This window comes from Equus asinus, chromosome 26, assembly GCF_041296235.1.
Source record: "Equus asinus isolate D_3611 breed Donkey chromosome 26, EquAss-T2T_v2, whole genome shotgun sequence".
Lineage (NCBI taxonomy): Eukaryota > Metazoa > Chordata > Mammalia > Perissodactyla > Equidae > Equus > Equus asinus.
Window position 1 is genome coordinate 38777605 of NC_091815.1, and position 23735 is coordinate 38801339.

General features: G+C 43.2%; 1 protein-coding gene across 1 annotated transcript; it reads right to left on the bottom strand.

The window, feature by feature from the left end:
* Positions 1-2507: 2507 nt before the first annotated feature.
* GP6 (glycoprotein VI platelet) lies at positions 2508-17496 on the bottom strand. The gene is made up of 8 exons (XM_014856711.3): positions 17257-17496; positions 14980-15015; positions 14605-14862; positions 8741-9025; positions 7779-7832; positions 5080-5139; positions 4175-4225; positions 2508-3627 (listed from the first exon to the last, which is right to left on the bottom strand). Exons 1-8 carry the CDS (start codon positions 17288-17290, stop codon positions 3392-3394), a joined length of 1014 nt encoding a protein of 337 aa, XP_014712197.3. The 5' UTR covers positions 17291-17496; the 3' UTR covers positions 2508-3391.
* Between the last annotated feature and the right edge of the window lie 6239 nt (positions 17497-23735).

The window sequence follows — 23735 nt, forward strand, 5'->3', positions numbered from 1 at the left end:
AATTTTCCTCATCAGATTATTACTCCTACAAGTCTCACAATATTCTGTAGCACTCTTAGGTGCTTCAATGAAGCACATATATTATCATGTCGTTGCTCTGATTAGCTTTCTAATAATTCCAACTATTCTTACAGAAAACATCATGGTATGCATAGCTCTTCCTGATAGAGTCCCCAGTATGTCTTTGTGACAGACAGAATCCCAAAATTCCTTAAGGAAATAGTGTAAGTAAGAATTACCTTTTCTAAGTACTAATTTTTAAACTTTTCTTCCAATTCTCCTCCTTTCTCCTATTTCTTCATTGGGATCCATTAGTTCATCACTCTCACCAAATACACCACATTCCCACACATCACCTTTAAACCATCCTATAACAAGCTCCATCATTTCAGCGATGTCATTGCACACACTGTGGGCTCCTGGAGTTTCCTGTAAGTTTCCTTCTGTCCCCGTCTCAAGGCCTCTTGTTCAGCTGGATGTAGGTCATTCCTAGAGAATCTTCCTTCTAAGATTCTAAGGGGTGAATGCCTTTAGTGGTAGTGTGTGGGGTTGTTAAAAGAAATAGAGGCACACAATTCCTCTTAAAAAGCTTGAAAAGAATTTAGATGTCTTCTAGCCATGGATTTCTTGACCTCTACACTATCATCATTTGGGGCAGATAATTCCTGTTATCTCAAGAGAAGATACTCTTGTGAGAGAGACACTGTCTGTGCATTTGTAGGGTGTTAGCGGCATCTCCACCATCTACCCACTAGCTACCAGGACATCCTTCACAATTGTGACAACCAAAAATGTCTCCAGGCACCAGCAAATATCCCCTGGGGTGCAAAATGCCGCTAGGCTGAGAACCACTATAATCCAGCCCACCCTTCTTCCTCCCAGCTTCAACCTCATCCAAAAAGTTTCTCTGCATTTACTCCCTTCTAAACCCGCAATACTGAGCAGATTGACATCCAATTCACAATCACTGTAGTTCACACTGGCAAATCTACAAGTTTCCCTATCTTGCCTGATCCCTTGTAGCATTTTATATGCCACAGACCATAAGCCCTACTTTTAGAAATTCCAATTATCCCCTTTCTGGTTTATTTTCCTTTTAACCAACCACCACCCCCCATCAAAAAAAAATTCCCTGTAGGAAGACTCAGAGTCAACTGGCAGAACTAGATTAAACCAAGCTCCAGACCTGAATAGCTTCAGGTAGATCATTTAATGTGTCCAAGTCTCACTTTCCTCATCTGTAAAATGGACAAATCTTCATTGCAATTTGACAATCTGGTTTGTTGTTGTTTTACTTTCATCATTACCTTAGGATTTGTTTATTCCTCTATCATAGAGATATACATTGCCAGGATTGAAAACCTCATTCACCAGACATGTAGCATCAAATATGACATTTGAGTAGCTGTGCACAGCTCAGATGCTCATACCTCCTCCTGCCCCTGTTCTTTGAACACCAGATACCACTTCACTTTCTTCTTTTGCTCTTTCCCTTCATTTTTGGAGATGGAATCCCAGCTTGTATGGCTGAATTATCATGGAAAGTGATTGACCAAGGTAGATTAGAGGACTATCTCATTCTTTAATCTTGCTGCTGCTGCTCCTGCTGCTGCTATCTTTTTTTACTGAGGTATGATTGACAAAAAAACTGTATGTATTTAATGTTTACATCTTGATGAGTTTGAAGATAAGCATACACTTGTAAAACTATCACCATAAACATAACCATCACCTGTAAAAGTTTCCTCCCCCTCTCTTTTTGTGATCAGAACATTTAACATAAGATCTACCCTCTCAACAAATTTTTAAGCATATACGATAATATGGTTAACCGTATGCACTATGCTGTACAGCAGATTTCTAGGACTTATTCTTTTTGCATAACTCAAACTATGTACCCTTTGACCAATATCTCTCCCATTCCCCCTCTGCCTAGCCCCTGGTACCACCATTCTACTCTCTGTTTCTATGAGTTTGACTATTTTAGATTCTTGATATAAATGAGATCATGTAATATGTGAATTATCCACATTTTAGTGTATTTGCTTGAGTTCCTCAAGGTTTTAAGATTGGAGTAAGATTCCTCTCCCCCAGCATCACATTCAGGCACAGAATTTGTCAGTGAAAAGTGGAGATACTATTCTAACCGATTAAAAATATACCTATTTCTTTTTCTCTAGAAAATCTCATGGCCAAGCCCAGAATATCATCACGGCCAATCTTTAAGATGGTCCCTGGGAGAAAGTTATCATCCGAGGTCAGCATCTGAGGTTCACTCTAATAGGAGCTGGGACCCCATGTGTGTACAAGAGTCACACCCATGGAGGAGCCAGGCTGGATTCCATCTAAGGACTGTGCGTGTCACCAACAGAGAGGCTTCAGTTTTGCAGGAGGGGACAGCCCCCAACAGGTGGCTGGAGGCTGGTAACAGGGAAGGGAAAGTATATCTGACATATTCCACATAGCTCCCTAGGACAAGTGACCCCACACAGAGATGAATACATGTCAGGGAGAATGATTTTTTTCTTTTTATTGAGGTGAAATTCAGATTACATAAAGCTAGCCACTTTAAAGTGAACAACTCAGTGGCATTTTGCACCGTCACAATGTTGTGGAACCACCATCTCCATCTAGTTCCAAAAATTTCCACCATCCCAAGATTATATATATATATATATATATTGATTAAGTAATTACTCCCTATTCTTTCCTCCCCTCAACCCTGGCAACCACCAGTCTGTTTTCTGTCTCTGTGGATTTACCTATTCTGGTCTGTAGGACAAGTTTAGGACTTTGGACTCTCTTTCTAATATGAAGAGAAGCCATTGACAGGTTAATTATAGCTATCATATTCTAGGGAAAAGAACAGAATGCCCAAAAGCCTGAAAGCAGCAGGCCCATTCCAAGAAACAAAAGGAGATTTATCAGTCTGCCTTTGAGGATAGGGTTGGAGTGAAGGGTAGCTTGGGGATAACCAGAAAAGAGCACAGGTGGGCAAGGGGGGAATGTGGGAGGGTTTTGTGCAGAGAATAGAACAAGGTCAGCTATGAGAGTTAAGAATATGAGAGGTCAATCTGGAACCCTTTTTAGAGAAGGCTGACAGAAGAGTAAGGATGATGGCCCAGTTAGGGTACCACAAAATCCACAGCATGCAAGATAACGGTGAAGAGACTTTGGCATCCACGACATTCCTTCCATCCCAAACAAAAGGAGTTTCCGGCACAGAGCCAAAGAGACACTGAGTCACCAGCTTCTTGATGGAGCTCCAAGAAAGGGCCACTGGCCCTCCTTTGCCACAGCTGTAGCCTCTAGCCTCTTTCTCTCACACGCCATACAAGTCCTCTTCCCACTCCCATGACCTATCCCTTAGATATAACCAAGCCTTGGGATTCTAATGGTGGCACCCAGGTTTATGACCATCTGGTCGACCCCATTCCTGACAACCAAGTGATTTCTGTGTCCGTGGGAGGGGTGGGAGTGGCCTGTGGACAGCTCTGACCCGGTGCACCAGGGGTTTCCTTCGGCTGTGCCAATCTTCTGCCAGAAACCCCACCAAGAGTATTAGAATCACCGCCCCAAGGCATATCCGGACCAGATTGCCCTTAGTGTAGTGCTGGTGGGCAAGACCTGGAGAGATTAAGAGAGACAGAAGCAGGTGATAAAAGCTTATCCCAAGGACCCACTCCAAGCCACATCTTGGGTTTCTCATAGCTGTATCCCTCATCTGAGATCTGATTATTCTATGCTAGCTAGGATGCCAATCTCCTTCCTAGAAGGTCCCTCCCCTCCTCACCCCTCCAAAGGTCAAGACTAGATAAATCCAATTCTCTAAATATAACCTCCTCCATACACCCCCTCACAGGCCTCTGACACAACCCCTTACCACACACAAACACTACCAGGTCATTTGGCTAATTGTGGAAGAGAAGACTGTTAAAGGGGTGGGGAGAGAGATGGAATTTGTCTTTCTCGACCCTTTAGAAAATCTCAACCTTCACACCTGATCTTTGCCCAATTCTGATCTCCACATGCTAATAATCCCTCTCCCTTTAATACTTTGCACACCAGGACCTAACATCATAGAGCTGTCGCTTCTGTAGAGGGAGATCAGCCAGCTTTGGGTAAAGACACAGGGGTGGGAAGGGAGGTTGTCCAGAGAAGACCACTTACTCACCAGTTGGAGAGTCTGACCCCTTTGGGGAGACGGTGATATTCCTAGAAGGCTCTGAGAATCAAAAAGGTAAGAGTAAAGGGATGGGACCATCTCTCCTACCCATCTTCCTGCCCCTACCCTGAACACATGCACTTGGGAAGCAATTTCAGGGCTATAAGAAGAGCATGCAGTACAGAGTCAGGCTGCCCAGATATGAATCCCATACCCATCACTTATTAGGTGTGGGGCCTCCATCAAATGACTTAACATCTATGAGCCAGTTTTCCCATCTGTCCTGAAGGTGACTGGGAACCCAGAAAGAATTTGAAGAGAAGATTTGGAAGAATCCCATCAGGGCCTTAGAATCTGCCAGCATCAGCAGCTTAAAGACAGCTAGACTTGTGCAGGCCCAGTGGAGATATCTAACACATCCTCAGGGGATCTGTTGAGGTTTTCTGTCTTGAGGGAAATTGAGACTTTTCCCAGGAAAATCAAGGTCAAAGTGAACTTCTGGATGAAGGAAGCATATTTGCATTGCACTGGACTGGTAAGAGGATGCATTGTGTCCAGGAGCCTATGATCTACGTGGGGCTGAAGCACAGGCTGTGCGTGGAGGCAATGGGAGCAAGATTGGTCTGATCTACAGAGCCCAGGCAGAAGAGCACTGTGTAGGGATGAGTGTGATGGTCTTCCCATGACAGCTTTGGCTCCACCATCTTGGAAATAGCCACATTACCCAGAATGCTGCTCTGTGCCAAAGCTCAGAGCCCAGCTCCATCCCATCCTCATCCTAAAAGCAAAGACTTTCCTGGGAAGAGTCAGGTGGTTTTGTGAAGCAGAGATAAAGCCTAGAGCCTCAGATGATGGAAGAGAACTCCCAACCCTCATACTCACTTCTGCTGAGCATTAAGTGCCTGGTTACTCACTCGTTGTGGAGACTTTGTTTACGAATGAGATGTTCAGTTTCCTGGAGGCTTCTGGGAATTCTAAGCAGAAGGATTACAAAGAAGTAGATAATGTCAGACCTGCTCAGCGAGCCCCTACTCTCCATACCCCTTCTGAGATATCTGGGCTCCCTGGAACCCATTTTTCTAACACACACTGCACAGACACTAAGGAGAGACAAACTCAAAAGGTCCTAAGACGTGTTGTCTTCTGTCTCTCAGTGGCTTAATAAGAAATGGATCCATTCATCCGTTGATGGACACTAGGTTATTTCCAAATTTTTGGCTATGAATAATGCTATGAACGTTCATGCACAAGTTTTTGTGCGAATATACATTTTTTAATTTTCTTGAGTATATACCTAGGAGTGGCATTGCTGGGTCATGTGGTAATTCTGTTTTGCTTTTTAAGGAATCACTGAATCATTTTCCACACAGTTACACCATTTTTCATTCCCACCAGTAATGTATGAGCGTTCCAATTTCTCCAAATCCTCACCAACACTTGTAGTTGTGCTTATTTTTATTATAATTTTAGCTATTCTAGTGAGTATGGTGAAATCACGGTATGTGGCTTGTATCTCAATTTTTAAATATGAAGTAGATCAGGAGGTCTGTGTGAGCTCACTGGAAGAACAAGCTGATACCAGCCTCTGAGCATAAGAGCCTCCCTCCCGACTAAGGCCATTTTCTTAACCTGAGACCTCCTATGATGTTTACATGACCACGAAAATACTTCCTGAACCCCCTCAGCCTATATATATGTGGCTCTTATTTAGTGTGGGGACAGTCTCTGAGGGCCTTTTTATGGTGTAACCAACTCCTCAAAGCCTAGCATATGCTCACCTATCCATGGTAGGATCAGAGCTTGAATGTTGTTTGTTCTCTGTTGTTTCTCTTCCTGTGAGTTTCATTAATAAATTTTTGAATTTAGGTTTAAACATGGTGTGGTACCATGGAATACTACTCAGCCACGGAAAAGGGACACACTCTTGAAACATGCCACAACTTGGATGGATCTCAAGGGCATTATGCTGAGTAAAAAAAGGCAATCTCAGGGGCTGGCCCCGTGGCCGAGTGGTTAAGTTCGCGCACTCCGCTGCAGGCGGCCCAGTGTTTCGTTGGTTCGAATCCTGGGCGCGGACATGGCACTGCTCATCAAGCCACGCTGAGGCGGCATCCCACATGCCACAACTAGAAGGACCCACAACGAAGAACATACAACTATGTACTAGGGGGCTTTGGGGAGAAAAGGGAAAAAAATAAAATCTTTAAAAAAAAAAAAGGCAATCTCAGAAGACTCCATTCTATATGATTCCATTTTTATATAACATCCTCAAAATGACAAAATTAAAAGGACAAAGAACAAATCAGTATTTTCCAGGGGTTAAGGATGGTGGGAGGGGAGGGGTAACTATAAATGGGTAGCCTGAGGAATATCTTTGTGGGAATGCAATAGTATGTTTTTTTTCTTGGAATAGGATCTTTGGAGCAGTGGTGGTTCCATGAATCTACATGTGTGATAAATTGACATAGAACTATACACATATATTGTGCCAATGTCAGATTCCTGGTTTTTCTCTTGTACTATAATTATGTAAGATGTAACCACTGGGGAAATCTAGGAAAAGGGTACCTGGGATCATTCTGTACTATCTTTGCAACTTCTTCTGAATCTATATCTCAAAATAAAAAGTTAAAAATTTCCAATCAGAAACACACACACACTGCAGCTCATTTGCCATGAGAGCCCCATACTGCCCTCAACCTCACAGGTCAGCACATTTTTGTCAACCCTGGATCTTTTCAACATGCTTCTTGTTCCTTGGGATTTGAGTCTACACTGAGACATAGGAAACATTAGAGATGCCACAGCCTAGCACGTTATTTCTTAAGGCACAGGCTGTCATCAAATAAGACAGAATCAGCTGAGACGCCTTTGAAAATGGGGAAACACGATGACTCACACAAAATTTAGTGCAGTGTTTCTCAAAGTGACATCCCCAGGGCATCAGCATCAGCATCACCTGGGAACTTGTAAGAAATGAAAATTATTGGACCCAACCCCAGACTTTCCGGACCTGTCAGAGATTCTGAGGGGTCCAGAAACCTGTCCTTCGTAAGCCCTCTGGGAGATTCTTGGGCCCACTAAAGTTTGAGAACCCCTGACCAATGGCATTGAGACTCAGAAATGGAGTCCGGAATCTACAATTTTACAAGCCCTTCAGATTCCTCTTCTACACATTAGACATTTATAAAGCACCCCACTAAGGCTGGATAGAGCTGGGGATGTGGAACAGCAGAGTAACATCTAACTATTGGTTGTATCTACCTTCTTAACAGGAAGAAATAAGGGTTTTTTTGTTTTAGGAAGATTGGCCCTGTGCTAACATCTACGCCGGTCTTCCCCTATTTTATGTGGGACACCTGCCACAGCATGGCCTCACAAGCAGTATATAGGTTCGCACCCAGGATCTGAACCTGAAAACCCCGGGCTGCCAAAGCAGACCATGCAAACTTAACCACTACACCACCAGGCTGGCCCCAGGGATTTTTTTACTAAAGCAAATTTGTGAAAGAGACAAGTGAAATAAATTGAGAAATCTAGACAAAGAGGAGAAAAAAGAGAAGGGATCCATGTGCCTGTACCCCAGACACCGAGGGAAGCCTCCAGAACATACCTGTTATGGAGGAAGGTGGTTTTGTGGGCAACCGGGTGGAGGTCACAGAGGTCCCTGAGAAATCAGAAAAGGAGAGAATTCTGTGTTCTGTAAGCTGTAGGTCCTGAGCAGATAATAAAACATTTCTGCGCCGCAGTCTCCTCACCTGGAAAAATGAATATAAGGACATTTACATCACTGGATTGTCCTGGGGTTAATAGCATTGGGAAAGCACACTTAGCACATTTTGGGGCTAATTAATAATGACAGTCCCTATAGCCGGCTTCCTGGCTTTTCGAGCCTCAGTTCTGTTCCTTCTGGTTCTCGGTGACCTGCCCCCTTGTTTGGGCCTGGAAGCAAAACCGGCTCCTGTCTCCCGGGAACCAGATGAGGAGACAGGAACCATGGGATATATCTGGAGAAAGGAGGAGGCATTCCATGTGAGGGAAAGGGGATACCTAATAAAAAATAAAACATGGCCCATCCCCACATCCCACCACCCTCCTGCCACACTGGCCTTGCAGCTACACCAATCTGTCAACCTCCTTCCCCCCACAGGGCATTTGTTCACACAAGTCCACCCACTTGCAGCCCACCCCACCTACTCCACCCTCCTAGTCAGCTCTTATTCTGCCCTAAGAGCCAGATCAAAGATGGATTGCTCAGAGAAGCCTTCCGAATCTGCCTCCCCTTCCAGGTTCTAACAGCACTGTGTACTTCTAATCCATACTGCTTACCGCAGTCACAATTATACTTGTGCTGGATGCATCTTTGACTTAAGACTGTTTGCTCTACTAATTACTATATTTATCTGTTATGTCTCACGTGTATATGCATGTGTGTATGTGTAATGGAAAAATATGCTGCATATTGAGTGGAATCATGTAGCATACATCCTTCACACCTATCAGTCCCTCCCCTTGGAATTTCCCTCAGGGCCTGTGAAGGCTGAGGAAAAAAGGTTTGGTCTGCATCCCCCTTACCTGTGACCACAAGGTCCAAGGGATTGCTGGGGGCTGACCACAGGTACGGGGATGCACTGGAAAAGCTGTAGCATCGGTAGGTTCCGCTGTGGGCAGCAGTCACTGTGACGATGGGGAAATCAGCCCGGTACCACCGCTCTGGTCCCTTGTAGGGCCCAGTGTCCCCCTCCTTGTACAGAGCAAATTGGTCAAAACCGTATTGGCTCTGACACTGCAGGGTCACGTCCCCTCCTGGGGACACCGCTGGGCTGGGCTGGGCTGAGAGCGAGGGCTTGGCGAAAACTCCTGGGAGAGAAGAGAACTCTGGTGTTAAAGATGGTGGGTGGTGCCTCAGCTGGGGAGTGGGAAGCTCCCCCAGCCTCCTTAAGAGCTAGGGAACTTTCCAGCTGAGTCCATCCTAGAGGGCCCACTCTCCCCATCACCAGCTCACAAAATGGTGGAGTGGTCACATCAAAGTGCCCCAAGCTCACATCCAGCTTCTGCTGCTCAGGGGCTGTGTGATCCTCAAGATAAATCTCCCCCCAATATCTGTGCCTCAGTGTTCTCTCTTACAAAATGGGAATGATTGAATGAAACAATATGTATTAAGCATTTAGCAGAGTATCTAATGCATAGTAAGCACTCAAAATATGGTGGTAGTAACAAAACAGCTTAACCTTATAGTGTACCATAAGCTTATATTAGGGAACTTAATAGCTATATTGTAAACTTGTATCCAAGTGCCAGCTTCTAGGTGCTGTTCCAAGCTCATTACATATATCAATTCATTGAATCCTCTCAAAGACCTATGAATTCATCACTACGAATACCCCTATTTTATAAATGTAACTAAGGTGCACAGCGCCAAATAACTCATCTGAGGTCATAAGATAGTAAGTGGCAGAGCTGAAATTTGCAATCGCAGAGTTTGACTGCAGACTCTCCACTCCTAAATGTGAACCTACAACTATGTAATGTGATATCATTATCATCGCCTGCCACACAGTACTCGCAACAACAAAAGTTGCCTCATAACTAAGGCTCATTCATTTAACAATTTTTTTCTTGAGCAACTATGATGTGTCATTCTCTGCTCTAAGAAATAAAAATCCCATTGGGAATAAAGAATAGACAATAACTAAGATGAATTAGTAAATGTATGGCATATCAGATAGTGAGGAGTGCCATTTTAAATCTAGGTGTAATTTTAAGTAGGGTTGTGAGAGACAAGCTTAAAGAGAAGATAGCACTTGAGTTGACAAACGCTTAGTCAGACTTATTAGGAAAAAAAGAAAGACGACCCAAATAAACAAAATCAAAAATGAAAGAGGAGATATTACAACAGATACCACAGAAAAATAAAGGATTATAAGAGGATACTATGAAAAGCCATATGCCCACAAACTGGAAAACCTAGAAGAAGCCAATAAATTCTTAGAATCACACAAACTTCCAAAACTGAATCAAGAAGAAATAGACAATATGAATAGTGCAATCGCAAGTGAAGAGATTGAAACAGTTATCAAAAACCTCCCAGAAAACAAAAGTCCAGGACCAGATGGCATTTTTGGTGAATTCTACCAAACCTTCAAAGAAGAGTTGATACTTATCCTTCTCAACCTACTCTGAAATATCGAAGAGGACAGGATGTTTCCTAACTTTTTCTATGAGGCCAACATCATCCTGATACCAAAACCAGACAAAGACAACACAAAAAATGAAAATTACAGGCCAATATCACTGATGAACATAGATGCAAAAACTCTCAACAAATATTGGAAATTGAATACAACAATACATTAAAAGGATCATACACCATGATCAAGGTGGATTTATACCAGGGATGCAAGGATGGTTCGACATCCACAAATCAATCAATGAAATACACCTCATTTACAAAATGAAGAATAAAAATCACACAATCATCTCAATAGATGCAGAGAAAACATTTGACAAGATCCAACATCCATTTATGATTTAAAAAAAAAAAAAAACCTCTCAGTAAAATGGGTATAAAAGGAAAGTACCTCAACATAATAAAGGCCATATATGACAATCTTCTGACGACAAGAACAAGACAAGGGTACCCACTCTCGCCACTTTTGTTCAACATAGAACTGAAAATTTTAGCCAGAGCAATTAGGCAAGAAAAAGAAATAAAAGGAATCCAAATTGGAAAGGAAGATGTAAAACTCTCACTGTTTGTGGATGACATGATTCTATATACAGAAAACCCTAAAGAATCCACTTGAAAACTATTAGAAATAATTAACTACAGCAAAGTCGCAAGGTACAAAATCAACATACAAAAATCAGTTGCATTTCTATGCACTAATAATGAGTTTGCAGAAAAAGAAGTCAAGAATATAGTCCTTCTTACAATCACAGCAAAAAGAATAAAATATCCAGGAATAAATTTAACCAAGGGGATGAAAGACCTACACACTGAAAACCATAAGACATTATTGAAAGAAATCAAAGAATACATAAAGAAATAGAAAGATATTTCATGCCCATGGGTTGGAAAAATAAACATAGTTGAAATGTCCATATTACCTAAAGCAATATATAGATTTAAGGCAATCCCAATCAGAATCCCAAAGACATTCTTCACAGAAATAGAACAAAGAATCCTAAAATTTAGAGGGAACAACAAAGGACCCCAAATAGCCAAAGTAATCCTGAGGAAAAAAAGGACAAAGCTGGAGACATCACAATCCCTGAATTTAAAATATACTACAAAGCTGTAGTAGTCAAACCAGCATGGTCCTAGCACATAAACAGACACACAGATCAATGGAACAGAATTGAAAGCCCAGAAATAAAACCACACATCTATGGAGAGTTAATCTTGAACAAAGGAGACAAGAACATACAATATAGAAAAGACAGTCTCTTCAATGAATGGCATTGAGAAAACTGGACAGCCACATGCAAAAGAATGAAAGTAGACCATTATCTTACACCATACACAAAAATTAACTCAAAATGGATTAAAGTGGGGCTGGCCCTGTGGCCGAGTGGTTAAATTACGCACCCCACTTCAGCAGCCCAGGGTTTCACTGGTTCGGATCCTGGGCACAGACATGGCACCGCTCATCAGGCCAGATGATGCCACAACTAGAAGGACCCACAATTGAAAAAAAAATACAACTATGTACTGGGGGGATTGGGGGAGAAAAAGCAAAAATAAGATATGCAACAGTTGTTAGCTCAAGTTCCAATCTTTAAAAAAAAAAAAGGATTAAAGACTTGAATGTAAGACCTGAAAACATAAAACTCCTAGAAGAAAATATAGGAAGTACACTCTTTGACATCGGTCTTAGCAGTGTCTTTTTGAATTCTATGTCTCCTCAGGCAAGGGAAACAAAAGAAAAAATAAACAAATAGGACTACATCAGACTAACGAGCTCTGCATGGCAAAGGACACTATGAACACAATGAAAAGACAAACCACCAACTGGGAGAAAATATTTGCAAATCATGTATCCTACAAGGGGTTAATTTCCAAAATATATGAAGAACTCATACAACTCAATGACAAGAAAATAAACAACCTGATCAAAAAATGAGCAGAGGATATGAATAGACATTTTCCAAAGAAGATATACAGATGGCCAACAGGTACATGAAAAGATGTTCAACATCACTAATTATCAGGGAAATGCAAATCAAAACTACAATGAGATATCACCTCACAACCATCAGAATGGCTATAACTAACAAGACAAGAAATAACACATGTTGGAGAGGATGTGGAGAGAAGGCAACCCTCATACACTGCTGTTAGGTGTGCAAACTGGTGCAGCCACTATGGAAAACAATACGAAGATTTCTCAGAAAAAAATAAAATATTAAAAAAAAAAAAAAAGCGGGGGCTGGCCCCGTGGCCGAGTGGTTAAGTTCGCGCGCTCCACTGCAGGCCCAGTGTTTCGCTGGTTCGAATCCTGGGCACCGACATGGCACTGCTCATCAAACCACGCTGAGGCAGCGTCCCACATGCCACAACTAGAAGGACCCACAACGAAGAATATACAACTATGTACTGGGGAGCTTTGGGGAGAAAAAGGAAAAAAATAAAATCTTTAAAAAAAACATTTCTCAAAAAATTAAAAATAGAAATACCATATGATCCAGATATCACACTACTGGGTATCTATCCAAAGAACATGAATGCAACAGTACAAAGAGATTGAAGCATCCCTACGTTCATTGCAGCGTTGTTCACAATAGCCAAGATGTGGAAACGACCCAAGTTTCCATCAACTGATGAATGGCTAAGGAAGATATGGTACATATACACAACAGAATACTGCTCAGCCATAAAAAAACCAAAATTGTGCCATTTGCAACAACGTGGACGGACTTTGAGGGTATTATGTTAAGCAAAATAAGCCAGACAGAGAAAGACAACCACTGTATGATTTCACTCATATGTGGAAGATAAACAAACACATGGACCAAGAGAACGGCTTGGTGGTTACCAGAGGGGAAGGGGGGACAGTGAAAGGGGTAAAAGGGCACGTATTTATGGTGATAGATAAAAATTAGACTGTTGGTGGTGAACACGAAGCAGTCTATATGGAAACTGATATATAATAATGTACATCTGAAATTACACAATGTTATAAGCCAATATGACCTCAATAAAATAATTAAATTTACAAAAAGAAGAGCTAGGGTTTGAGTCAATCCCCAAGGCGCACATAAGGCCTGGGGGACCATCGTATGCTGGGTCAGGAACTAGGGTGAGATGAGTGAGACACCCTCCTTGGATGCAAAATGTAAATGGGTGAAAAGAAAACCCTCAGTAATCAAGATAATATTTTAACGTAACTTTTAAATCAAAATCAACGCAAACACATTCACAATAAACAAAATATCAAAATTTTAAATGAAAACAGATCTAGCTGTGCCCAGCAAAGGGGCTTGAGGCAAAAGGGGAAATGTGGGCCTCTCTACACACGTTTTCATGTATTTTTTATGGTTAATTTTTTCCACACTATTAACATTGTTGAAAAAACTATTGAAAAATTTTAAAGAAGGTTTTGAAAACACATTAAAACTTAAAACATTATTTTAAGTTTAAATATTTTATTTACATCAACAAAACCAGAATTTATCATCATTTTACTCTCCTAGCTTTCATGGAAGCAAACTCAAAAATGATATTTTCAAAACCTACTTTGGAAAATAACCATTTAAAAATGCTTTAGGGGCCAGCCTGGTGGCATAGTGGTTAAGTTCACAGCCTCCACTTCGGCAGCTGGGGCTCTCAGCCCGGATCTGAGGCACGGACCTGGCATCGCTCGTCAAGCCACGCTGTGGCAGCATCCCACATAAAATAAAGGAAGATGGGCACAGATGTTAGCTCAGGGCCAATCTTCCTCACACACACAAAAAAAAGAAGAAATTCATTAATTAAAATTAAAATGCCTTAGAAATGAAAGGCATAAGCTGAGAACATCTTATTACATCAAAAAATAAAAAACAAAAATGCAATAGAACATGGATAGGAAAATGCACATTTTTCCTTTTGCATCAGGCTCAGATGTGGCTCGGCACAGCCCTGTTGGATCCCGTCTTCACTGAAAATCCTGACACTTGTTCATTGTGGGTGTTCTTGCATTAATTTCAATTTTTTTTTGAAGGCATCGCCTTAGCATATTATTTATGTTGATTAACCAGGTTTTTTTAGAATCACCCGTAAATCTGGCACTCAAGGCCAGTGCCTCTCTTGCCCTACCCTAATCCCTGGCCCCTGGGATTTTTAGATTTACTGTCATCCTCATCCCCCTCCACACCCTCTTCAGGCCCAGAGCTGAGGACCACGTAGCCCTGAGGCCACACATCCGGCCACGCCCCGCCTCCTCCCCTCCTGTTACCAGTAGCAATCAGCTCCAGCTGGTCGCTGGGGGGTGACCAGAGGCTCCCATTCTGGTAGGAGCAGCGGTAGCGTGCGGCGTGCTCTCTCGTCATGGCCGGAATGACGAGGACGGCCTGGTCCATATACTTCCCGGATCTCAGTTTCTCCAGGCGGTACAAGTCCACACCCGGAGGCCCCAGGCAGCGGATGGTCACCGGCTTCCCCAGGGGCACAAGGGAGCTGGGCAGGGCCTGGAGGGAGGGCTTGGGCAGTGGGCCTGGAAGGGAAGCAGAGCCTAGCCGAGGCCAGCTTCCCCACAGGCCCCTCCCCCCGGACCCTCACGCCCCCTCCTGCCCTCGCACTGGCTGAACCCCGAGGAGGGATCCGGACTCACCGTTCTGAGCTTGCATCGCCTTCCCCAGACACAGTCCTGAGGACAGAAGGAAAGGACCAAACGTTAGGATGTCACTTGAACCCACACGTCCCGCATCGCTGGGCACGGTGATAAGATATGTGGGTGCGTTTGCTTTCTTCTGTCATAATTATTTTTTTTTCAAAGACACCCATGCACATAAGTCAAAGAAGGCCACGGATGGCATGATTTCATTTATACAAAACGTCCAGAATAGGCAAATCTATCCAGAGACAGAGACAGAAGGAGTTGGTAGCATTATCTGTTTGTCTCACTAGGGTTGCCAGATTCGGCAAATAAAAATATAAGACTCTCAGTTAAATTTAAACATCAGATAAACAACGAATAAATTTTTTTTGCATAGTGTGTTCCATAAGATATATGGGATATACTTAGGCTTAAACAAGTATTTGCTGTTTATGTGAAATTAAATTTAACTGGGCATCCTGTGTTCCATCTGGTAACCCCATCCTTATCCCCCTCACACACACACACAAACAGGAAGAAAGGACTCTTACTGTTTCCGTTATAAACATTAGGAAACTGGACAGAGAGGCTAAGCCATTTCTTGTAGCACACACAGCTAGGAAGTGGTGAACCCAGATCATCCGTGACTCAAGAGCTCAGGGGGTGACACACTTGTCACCAGCCCCATCTGAGCCCCATCATCTGTCCACACCAGGTTCTTCTGTACCATGTGCCCAAGCTCCACCCATATCTTTGCCCACTGCCCAACACAACCCCACCTCAGTCCTTCCGTGGTTTCCATGCAACCCGCCAATGTGACTGGAAATATTCCAGGTGCCGTTCTGAGAGCTTTGTGAATAGACTCAGGATCACCACAATCCTACTGGTTAGGTACCATTATAAGCCCTATTTTATAGATCAGGCTATTGAGATGGTATCTTGTCCGCGGTCCTGCGGCTGGTAAGAGGTATATTCAAACATTGGCAGCATATTTTAGTTCAAAATAATGTGGACTTGGTGCCAAAATTCCTTAGTCTGTATTCGAGCCCTAGCTGTGTGACCTTAAACAAGTTCCTTAAGCTCTCTGGGCCTCAGCTTTCTCACCTGTAAAATGGGGATGATAATAGGCCCTACTTCGTTGGACTGTTTGGGGGATTAAATGAGTAAGTGTCTGTTAAAAAAAAAAAAAACAGAATAATATCTAGCCCATAGTAAGTGCTACATAAGTGTGTGTTAAAGAATGAATGAATGAGAGACTGTTTGCGTTCACAGTCTGCCCTCTTATCCCCAGTAACACAACTATTTCCTTCCTGCTTGGTCCCTTGAAGCCTCTATCCCTTTAGTGATAAAGTTCTTTTAAAGAAATAAGGAAATCATGCATACGACACAGCTGGCACAAACCCCGATGAAGAGCAGGCCGTAGAAATGCACCTGACCCCACCGCCAACCCCGTTATGGGGGACTCTCCCTTTTTCCAGCTTTATGGAGCTATAACTGACAAATAAAAATTTCTATATCTAAGGGGCACAACGTGATGATTCAATATTCTTATACAGAGTGGAATGATCCCTACAATCAAGCTAACGAACGCCCCCATCACCTCACATAATTACCTTATTTTTGTGAGAACACAAGATTTACTCTGTCAGCAAATTTCAGGTATAAAATACAGTCATGTCAACCATAGTCACCATGCTGTCATGAGATTGCTAGAACTTATTCCTCTGATAACTGGAAGTTTGAACCCCAGGACCAACATCTCCCCATTTCTCCCACCGCTCAGCCCCGGGCAAACACCACTCTACTGTCTGCTTCTGTGAGTTCAGTTTTTTTAGATTCCACACAGAAGTGACATCGTACAAGACTTGCCTTTCCCTGTCTGGCCTATTTCACTTTAGCTTAATGCCCTCCAGTTTCATCCATGTCGTCGAAAATGGCAGGATTATTTCCTCCAGTATCATGAGAGATTCTGACAAATTAAGTCTATATAATCTAGTCCTAATATCACCGAGTCCACATTAAAAAAAAATAAAAGGTGGTTTGTGGGAGAAAGTTGCAGCCGGAACTGGGAGACCCGTGTTCATTTCCTGTCCCAGCCGTGAATAGACTAGAGTAACTCAGACAAACACTTCACCTCCCTGGGTCCCAATTTTCCCACCCAACAGACGAAGGGGCCCTCAGAGGTCCCCTCTTGCCCTGAAATTCATCGCTGATTCAGTTTTTTAAAAATTCTTTGCCTCGTAGCCCACTGTCTGTCCCTCAGCATTTCCCGGATGGACCCTCAGGACTCACCAAGGCAGAAGAGGGCAGGCAGCGTTGGGGACATGGTTCCTCAGCCCCTCCTGAGCTCTGCAGCCCGGGAGGGAAGCCGTGGGGACTGGAGCAGAGACACAGGGTGTGATGAAGTTGAAGAAGCCTCCCTTCCCTTACTCCATCAGCCCTGGCTTTTCCTAATTGAGACTCATCCAGCTGGAGCCATCCCCTCAATGGAATGACTTGCAAACAAGCTCCAGGGAGCCTCGCTTATCTCCTGTCACCAGCTGGGTGTCGCACCACATCTGCCTGTTGAGGCTTTGTCTGTGTTCCCACACTCCCATAAGCTCCCTCATATTCGTTAGGGACATCCAAATCAAAACGCTGTGAGGTATCACTTCACACCACGAGGATGGCTATAATCAAGAAGATAGGTAATAACAAATGTTGAGGAGGATGTGGAGAAGTTGGAATCCTCATGCATTGACGGTGGGAATGGGAAACGGTGCAGCCACTGTGGAAAACTTGTGCGGTTCCTCAAAACGTGAAACACTGAATTGCCATAAGATCCAGCAGCTCCACTTCTGGGTACATACCCAAGAGAACTGAAAGCAGGAATTGAACAGATATTTGTACACCCGTGTTCACAGCAGTCAAAACATGGAAACAACTCAAAGGTCCATTGAAGGATGAATAAAAAAACTGTGGTCTATACATCCAATGAAATATTATTCAGCCTTAAAAAGGTATGAAATTCTAGTAAACAGTATGCCACGGAAGAACCTTGAAGACATTATGCTAAGTGAAATAAGCCAGACACAAAAGGCCACATAGTGTATGATTCCATTTATATGAAATACCCAGAGCATGCAAATTCATAAAGACAGAAAATAGATTAGAAGTCACCAGGGGCCATGGGGAGGGAGAATGGGGAATTATTGCACCATCTTACATTCCATCAACAGTAAAATGCATGGAAATTATGATAAGTGTTTTGAACAAGGTGCTGAGATGGAATATTATCTGGTGCATCTCCTTAATAGGATTCTTCCATGGAACTTTCCTTTGGAGTGGTGACGTCTGAGGTTATGCCCGATGATAAGAAATATTCAGGGAAGAAAAGTACCACATTCAGTGTACCCGAAAGCCTTAATGAAGTGAAGAGTTTGGCATTTTCATGTAACTGGGAAGTGATTAGCGAGGCTAGAATTGAGTGAGCATGAAGCTGAGACGGAAGAGAAGATAGGGGTAAGATGAGGGTGTCTCAGCCTCGGCACTGTTGGCACTAGGGACCAGGTGATTCCTGGAGTGGGCGAGAGCTGTCCTGTGCCTTAGAGGAGGTTTAGCAGCATCTCTGGCCTCCATCCACTAGATGTCACTAGCACAACACCCCCTCCAGTTGTGACAACCGAAATGTCTCTAGACATTGCCAGATGTCCTTTGGGGAGCAAAATCACCTCCAGTCAAGAACCACTGGGTTAGACCATTCAGGGACTTAAAGGGCCAGGTAAACGCGCGTGCACAAGTGTCTTTACATTGTCACTCACTTCTCATGAATCATTTCATTTGACCTTCACACAGCACTGAGAAACAGGTGCTGCTTTAGGTCCATTCTGATAAGAAAACTTGAGCTTAGGAGAAAATTTCTTATTCTAGTTGACGCTTAGGTGCTGGAAGCTGAGTAAATCATTTTCCTCTGGCTTAGCACATGTTCACATGGAACTAGGCAGAATCTCTCCTGTTTGATTGATCTGTGCCCTCTAGTTCTCATTTCTTTTCTCCACCTCAAAGGAACAGCTGTAAAATATTCCACGTGAATTAGCTCATTTCTACAAAACATTGTTTTGTGTCTTGCAAAATGTATATTGTATCATCAATTGTATAATGCTGTGGAAGTCATTCATTTTTCCACTGCACACTGAGCTTTTACAGTCCATTCGTATACCTGTAAAACATTTATTTGCTTCCAATGCATTTATCCCTCTCCTGTCTCAGTGATGGACAGCCATATTACATCCAAATATCTCTACTGTAAGCGATTCCGAGCTAAATGTCATTCTACGGGCACTCCCTACAGACATGTCCCTTTAAAATATATACCCAACAGGAAATTGCCGTATCTTAAGTTAGGTGTGTCTTTAATTTACTCACTGCCAAATTGCACTTCAGATTCACTGCACCAGGTTCCTCTTCCACAGCAGAGCAAGAGGGTCCCCATACCTCCCAATACACCCAAAACCTGGGGTTATCCAGCCTTATAATCTCTGCCAGTCTGCTGGTATATTAGCCTGCTAGGGCTGCCATAAAAAAGCATCACAAACTGGGTGTCTGAAACAACAGAAATTTGTTGTGTCACACTTCTGGAAGGTGGAAGTCTGAGATCAAGGTGCCAGCAGGGTTGGTTTCTTCTGGCAACCGGCAAGGGAAAACCTGGTCCATGCCTCTCTCTTGGCTTCTGGGGATTTGCCAACAATCTTTGGCGTTCCTTGGCTTGTAGATGCATCGCCTCGATCTCTGCCTTCAGGTTCATGTAGCATTCTCCCTATGTGTGTGTGTCTGTGTCCAAATTTCCTTTTTTTTTTATAAGGATGCAAGTCGTATTGGATCAGGAGCCCACCCTACTCCAGTATGACCTCATCTTATCCTAACTAACTACATCTGCAGTGACCTTATTTCCAAAGACGTTCCCATTTGTGAGGTAGGGGTTAAGGACTTCAACATATGGAGGGGACACAATTCAACCTGTAACAGATGGGTATCAAGCAATATCATGTCATTGTTGCAATTTTCATTTCTCTAATTCCTAATGAGGTCAAGCATCTCATCACATGTTCAACTGAGCTTGTATTTTCCCCTCTATAAATTGCTAGTGTCTTTCTGGCTCATAGAATAATTTATGAAATGCATACATCATCATGCAGCTAGTGGGTGCAGAAGCAGTTTGAAGCCAGGTTAGCCCATCTGTTCCAGAGTCTGAGCTCTCACGAATATGCTGTCTCACCAAGTGTCAATCATCTCTCACTCTCCAATGTCGCCCACATTATTTTCTCCCCTGGTTTATTTCCATCAGTAAATATACATGTTCAGTTCCCCTCTATTTCTTCTACTCCTCACTCCAGACCACATCTCCATGTCTCTGGTACCTGTGTCACTGAGTCCACCATCAGCTTCCTTCTCTACTTCCTCTCACCAAAACTTATTGAAAGAGTTATTTTTAATACCAACTCCAATTCATCTCCTCTCATTCACAGCTCCTTTTTTTACCATGTGCTATTTATTTTAATTGCATAATTGAAAAGGGAAATTCATCAAAACCGGAGGAAAACCATAAATCCCCTTCAAACCCCCTCTGTACCATTCCCCTCCCTAGGAGTAACCTCTCCTGTGGTCAAATTGTTCTATTTTGCATTTTTGTTCCTTCACAAAGAACCTTGTTCACTTTTCACTACTTTGAAGTCTTTGGCTCTTAACTCCCGGAACGTTGGACCAAAATGCCATTAAGAATGTCCTCCTTGCCCAGTTTGACTCTTACTTCTTCTTGACGTGTCCTCATATTTGGTACCAGTGAGTGCTCCTTAAATGTACCTAGACAGTTGTGTCTGCTCAGTAACCGAAAGCATCCTTAGTTCTGCTCTGCAGGTCACTCCCTCTTTACTTTCTAAGGGCCAGATCACATGGCTTGCCTCTTTCAGTAGACCATGAGCTCCTTGAGACTAGAAGCTATGTCTTACAATATGTATATCCCCAGCACAGGTCCAACGAAAGAGTCAACTTCTGTAAACATCTGTTGAATACACAAGTGAGTGGATAAACATACAAAGACCCAGGAATCTGTCGAGAGATATTTGATGGATCTTGGAATTTTTAGACAGTTGACGAGGCTTCTCTACTCTTGAGTCTTTGGGGAGCCCCACGATGATGACTGGTGTTGAGAGACGTGAGTAGGACACATTCCTTAAGGAGCACTTGAACGCTGGAGTCCACCAGCCAGTTCTGGCTCTGCGCTCAGGACAAAGTGAGGGTGGCATACACACAGGGCTGTCTAGAGGAGTCCTCAAAGGTGCAGGAGAGCAGTGGAGACACACTGTCCATAAGGGTCTCCTGGTGTAGCTGAACATAGGTCACCTCCTGTGGGGACCTGTCAGCATGGAGATACAGTGATAAGAGAGCATGAGGGAGAGGAGACTGGGGAAAGAGAGGCGATGGGTGAGGCAAGTTCCCCTGCATGTCCGCCCCTCTGTCCTTCTCAGGACTGACGACCTCCAAGACATCACCTCCAAGGAAAGATGAGGGGGTAGGCCTCCAGGGAGGGCCTTCAAATTACCCAGTCCCACAATCTATCTTTCCCCCTTTTCCCCATGCTTGAAGTCAAGGAAGGGCAGTGACATCACAGCCAGTAAGGTGGTGCCCCCACCTTTTCCACTTCTTCCGGGATGCCTTCTATCTTCCCCTGAACACATGCTTTCCCCATGCCAGCTGCCCCTCCTTCTCACTCCCCCTTACATTGATTTTCTTCCTGAAAGTCCGTGCCTGGGCTGGAGTTGAGAGAAAGGAGATAGAAGCATTAAGGTAGGTCTGAGAAATGAGGCAGAAGTAGAGTTTTTTTTGTTGGGGGAGTCAAAATTTTCCTACCTCTTATACTTCATCTGCCTCTTGGTCTCACCATTCATGTCCCCTACAAATAGTCAGTGATCAGAGTCCTGGTAGATGACCCACCAAGCCCCTCCCCACACTCTTCCCAGGTTAACCCTTCCATCTCCAGGTTATATTGCATTGACGCAATGCCAACATCTGCAAAGGAGAAAGAAGAGGAAGAGGAGAAGGAAGACACCAACAGCCAAGATCCCAATCACAATGGGAAAGCATCCATTTTCAGAAGTAGGTGGATCTAGGAATTAATAAACAGTAAATATCTCTTATTGAGTTCCTATTGGATTAATTCATCCGTTCAACAAACATCTATTGTGTGCCTACCACATACGAGGCAAGTTCTTGGATGTCTGGGAAACTGTAGTGAACCTACGCAACAACAGAGTCTACTCATGTGAACCAATAAATAGAAGTGTTGTTACTCATAGAGATAAATTCTATGACAAAACTATTTACACCACATTATAAGAGAAGGTTTCTTTGGCAGATGAGCCGTGAAGGATAAGAAGCACCCAGATCTCTGAAGTGCAAGGGGAACTGCCTTCCAGGCAGAGGGAAGAACATACGTAAACTTGGAGGTGAAAAAGTGCTTTGTGTGACCCACACACAGAAAGGACAAACGGTGCATGATGGGAAGAGGGGCTCTTGATAACGATGGAAAGGTCAGGAGAGGTCAGGAAAGGTCCCAAACTGAAGAATGTTGGAAGCTGTAGAGAAAGAGTCCGGATTTAAGTCTAAATGCAATAATGACCCACAAAGGGATTGGCAAGTAATGAGATACACAATTTTTCTTAATCACTGGATAGTCTGTGTGATAAATGGATTTAAGGGGCCAAGTAGAAAGTGGAGAAACAATTAGGGAACATACTGCAGGCAGCCAGGTGACAGGTGATCATGTCATGACCAGGAAGAAAAGAAGGAAATGGATTTCAGAAGATTTTTGACAATAGAGTTGATGAGATTGGAGATTTGGTGATGGAGTATGTGGGCACTGAGAGGGAAAGAGGAGCTTCAAATATCATCCTCAGTGACTTGAACATTGGAGAGGAGGGATGGCATCTACTGAGATGTGAAGACCAATATGAGGAGAAGGTTTAGAGATTCGTCAGTTAACAGCTCTCCTGAGATGCTTTACTTTACTATATCTCTGAGTGGATGTCAAATAATACAGTGGATATGAAACTCATGGGAACGTTTTGGACTGGAGTGATAAGTTTGAGAGCCATCAGCAGATATTGGACAACTAAAGCAGATGGTCTTTAGTTGACCCAGCATTCCTGCATGCGCGCTCATCATGCACAATTTCTCCAGTCATGCACTAACGCCTCCTCTACTCTATACCTGTCATTTCCTCCTCAGGTCCTATTTTGTATGTGGGTATGGGGGTTTCCATCACAGCATGGCCGCCAACAAGTGGTGTAGGTCCATGCCCAGGAACCGAACCTGGGGCCGCTGAAGTGCAGCGCATCGAACTTAACCACTAGGCCATGGGGTTGGCCTCTAGGACGTTTTTAATAAAAGGAAAAGTAAATATCTTTACTTCTCTTAAAATTTTTTTGATAGTAAGATAATTTTCATAATAATCAACAGGTTTTTTTATGTTTATAATTCAAAATGTGTGATTGATTAATTTTACAGATTTTTAAAGTTTAAAGGATGAGATACATTTTCTAAGTGGAATCAGGGGTAGTTTTCATACCAGGTGAGAATCCCTGGCTTTTCCACTGTGATTTGCTGGAGTTGTTTTTCTACTTGGGAAGATTTTTATTCTGAGTGGCAAAGGTTCAACTTCAGAGAAGGCACATCCAGTCTCTAAGATCTACTGTTGTCATTTGTAAAGGAGGCTATGATATACCTAACACAAAATG

Excerpts from the sequence above, each read along its gene's own strand:
- GP6 (XM_014856711.3), bottom strand. The coding sequence starts at position 17,290 with ATGTCCCCAACGCTGCCTGCCCTCTTCTGCCTTG. Across the intron at positions 15,016-17,256 it reads GCCTGCCCTCTTCTGCCTTG|GACTGTGTCTGGGGAAGGCG; the intron begins GTGAGTCCTGAG and ends TTCTGTCCTCAG. Across the intron at positions 3,628-4,174 it reads GGGGTCAGACTCTCCAACTG|GTCTTGCCCACCAGCACTAC; the intron begins GTGAGTAAGTGG and ends TAATCTCTCCAG.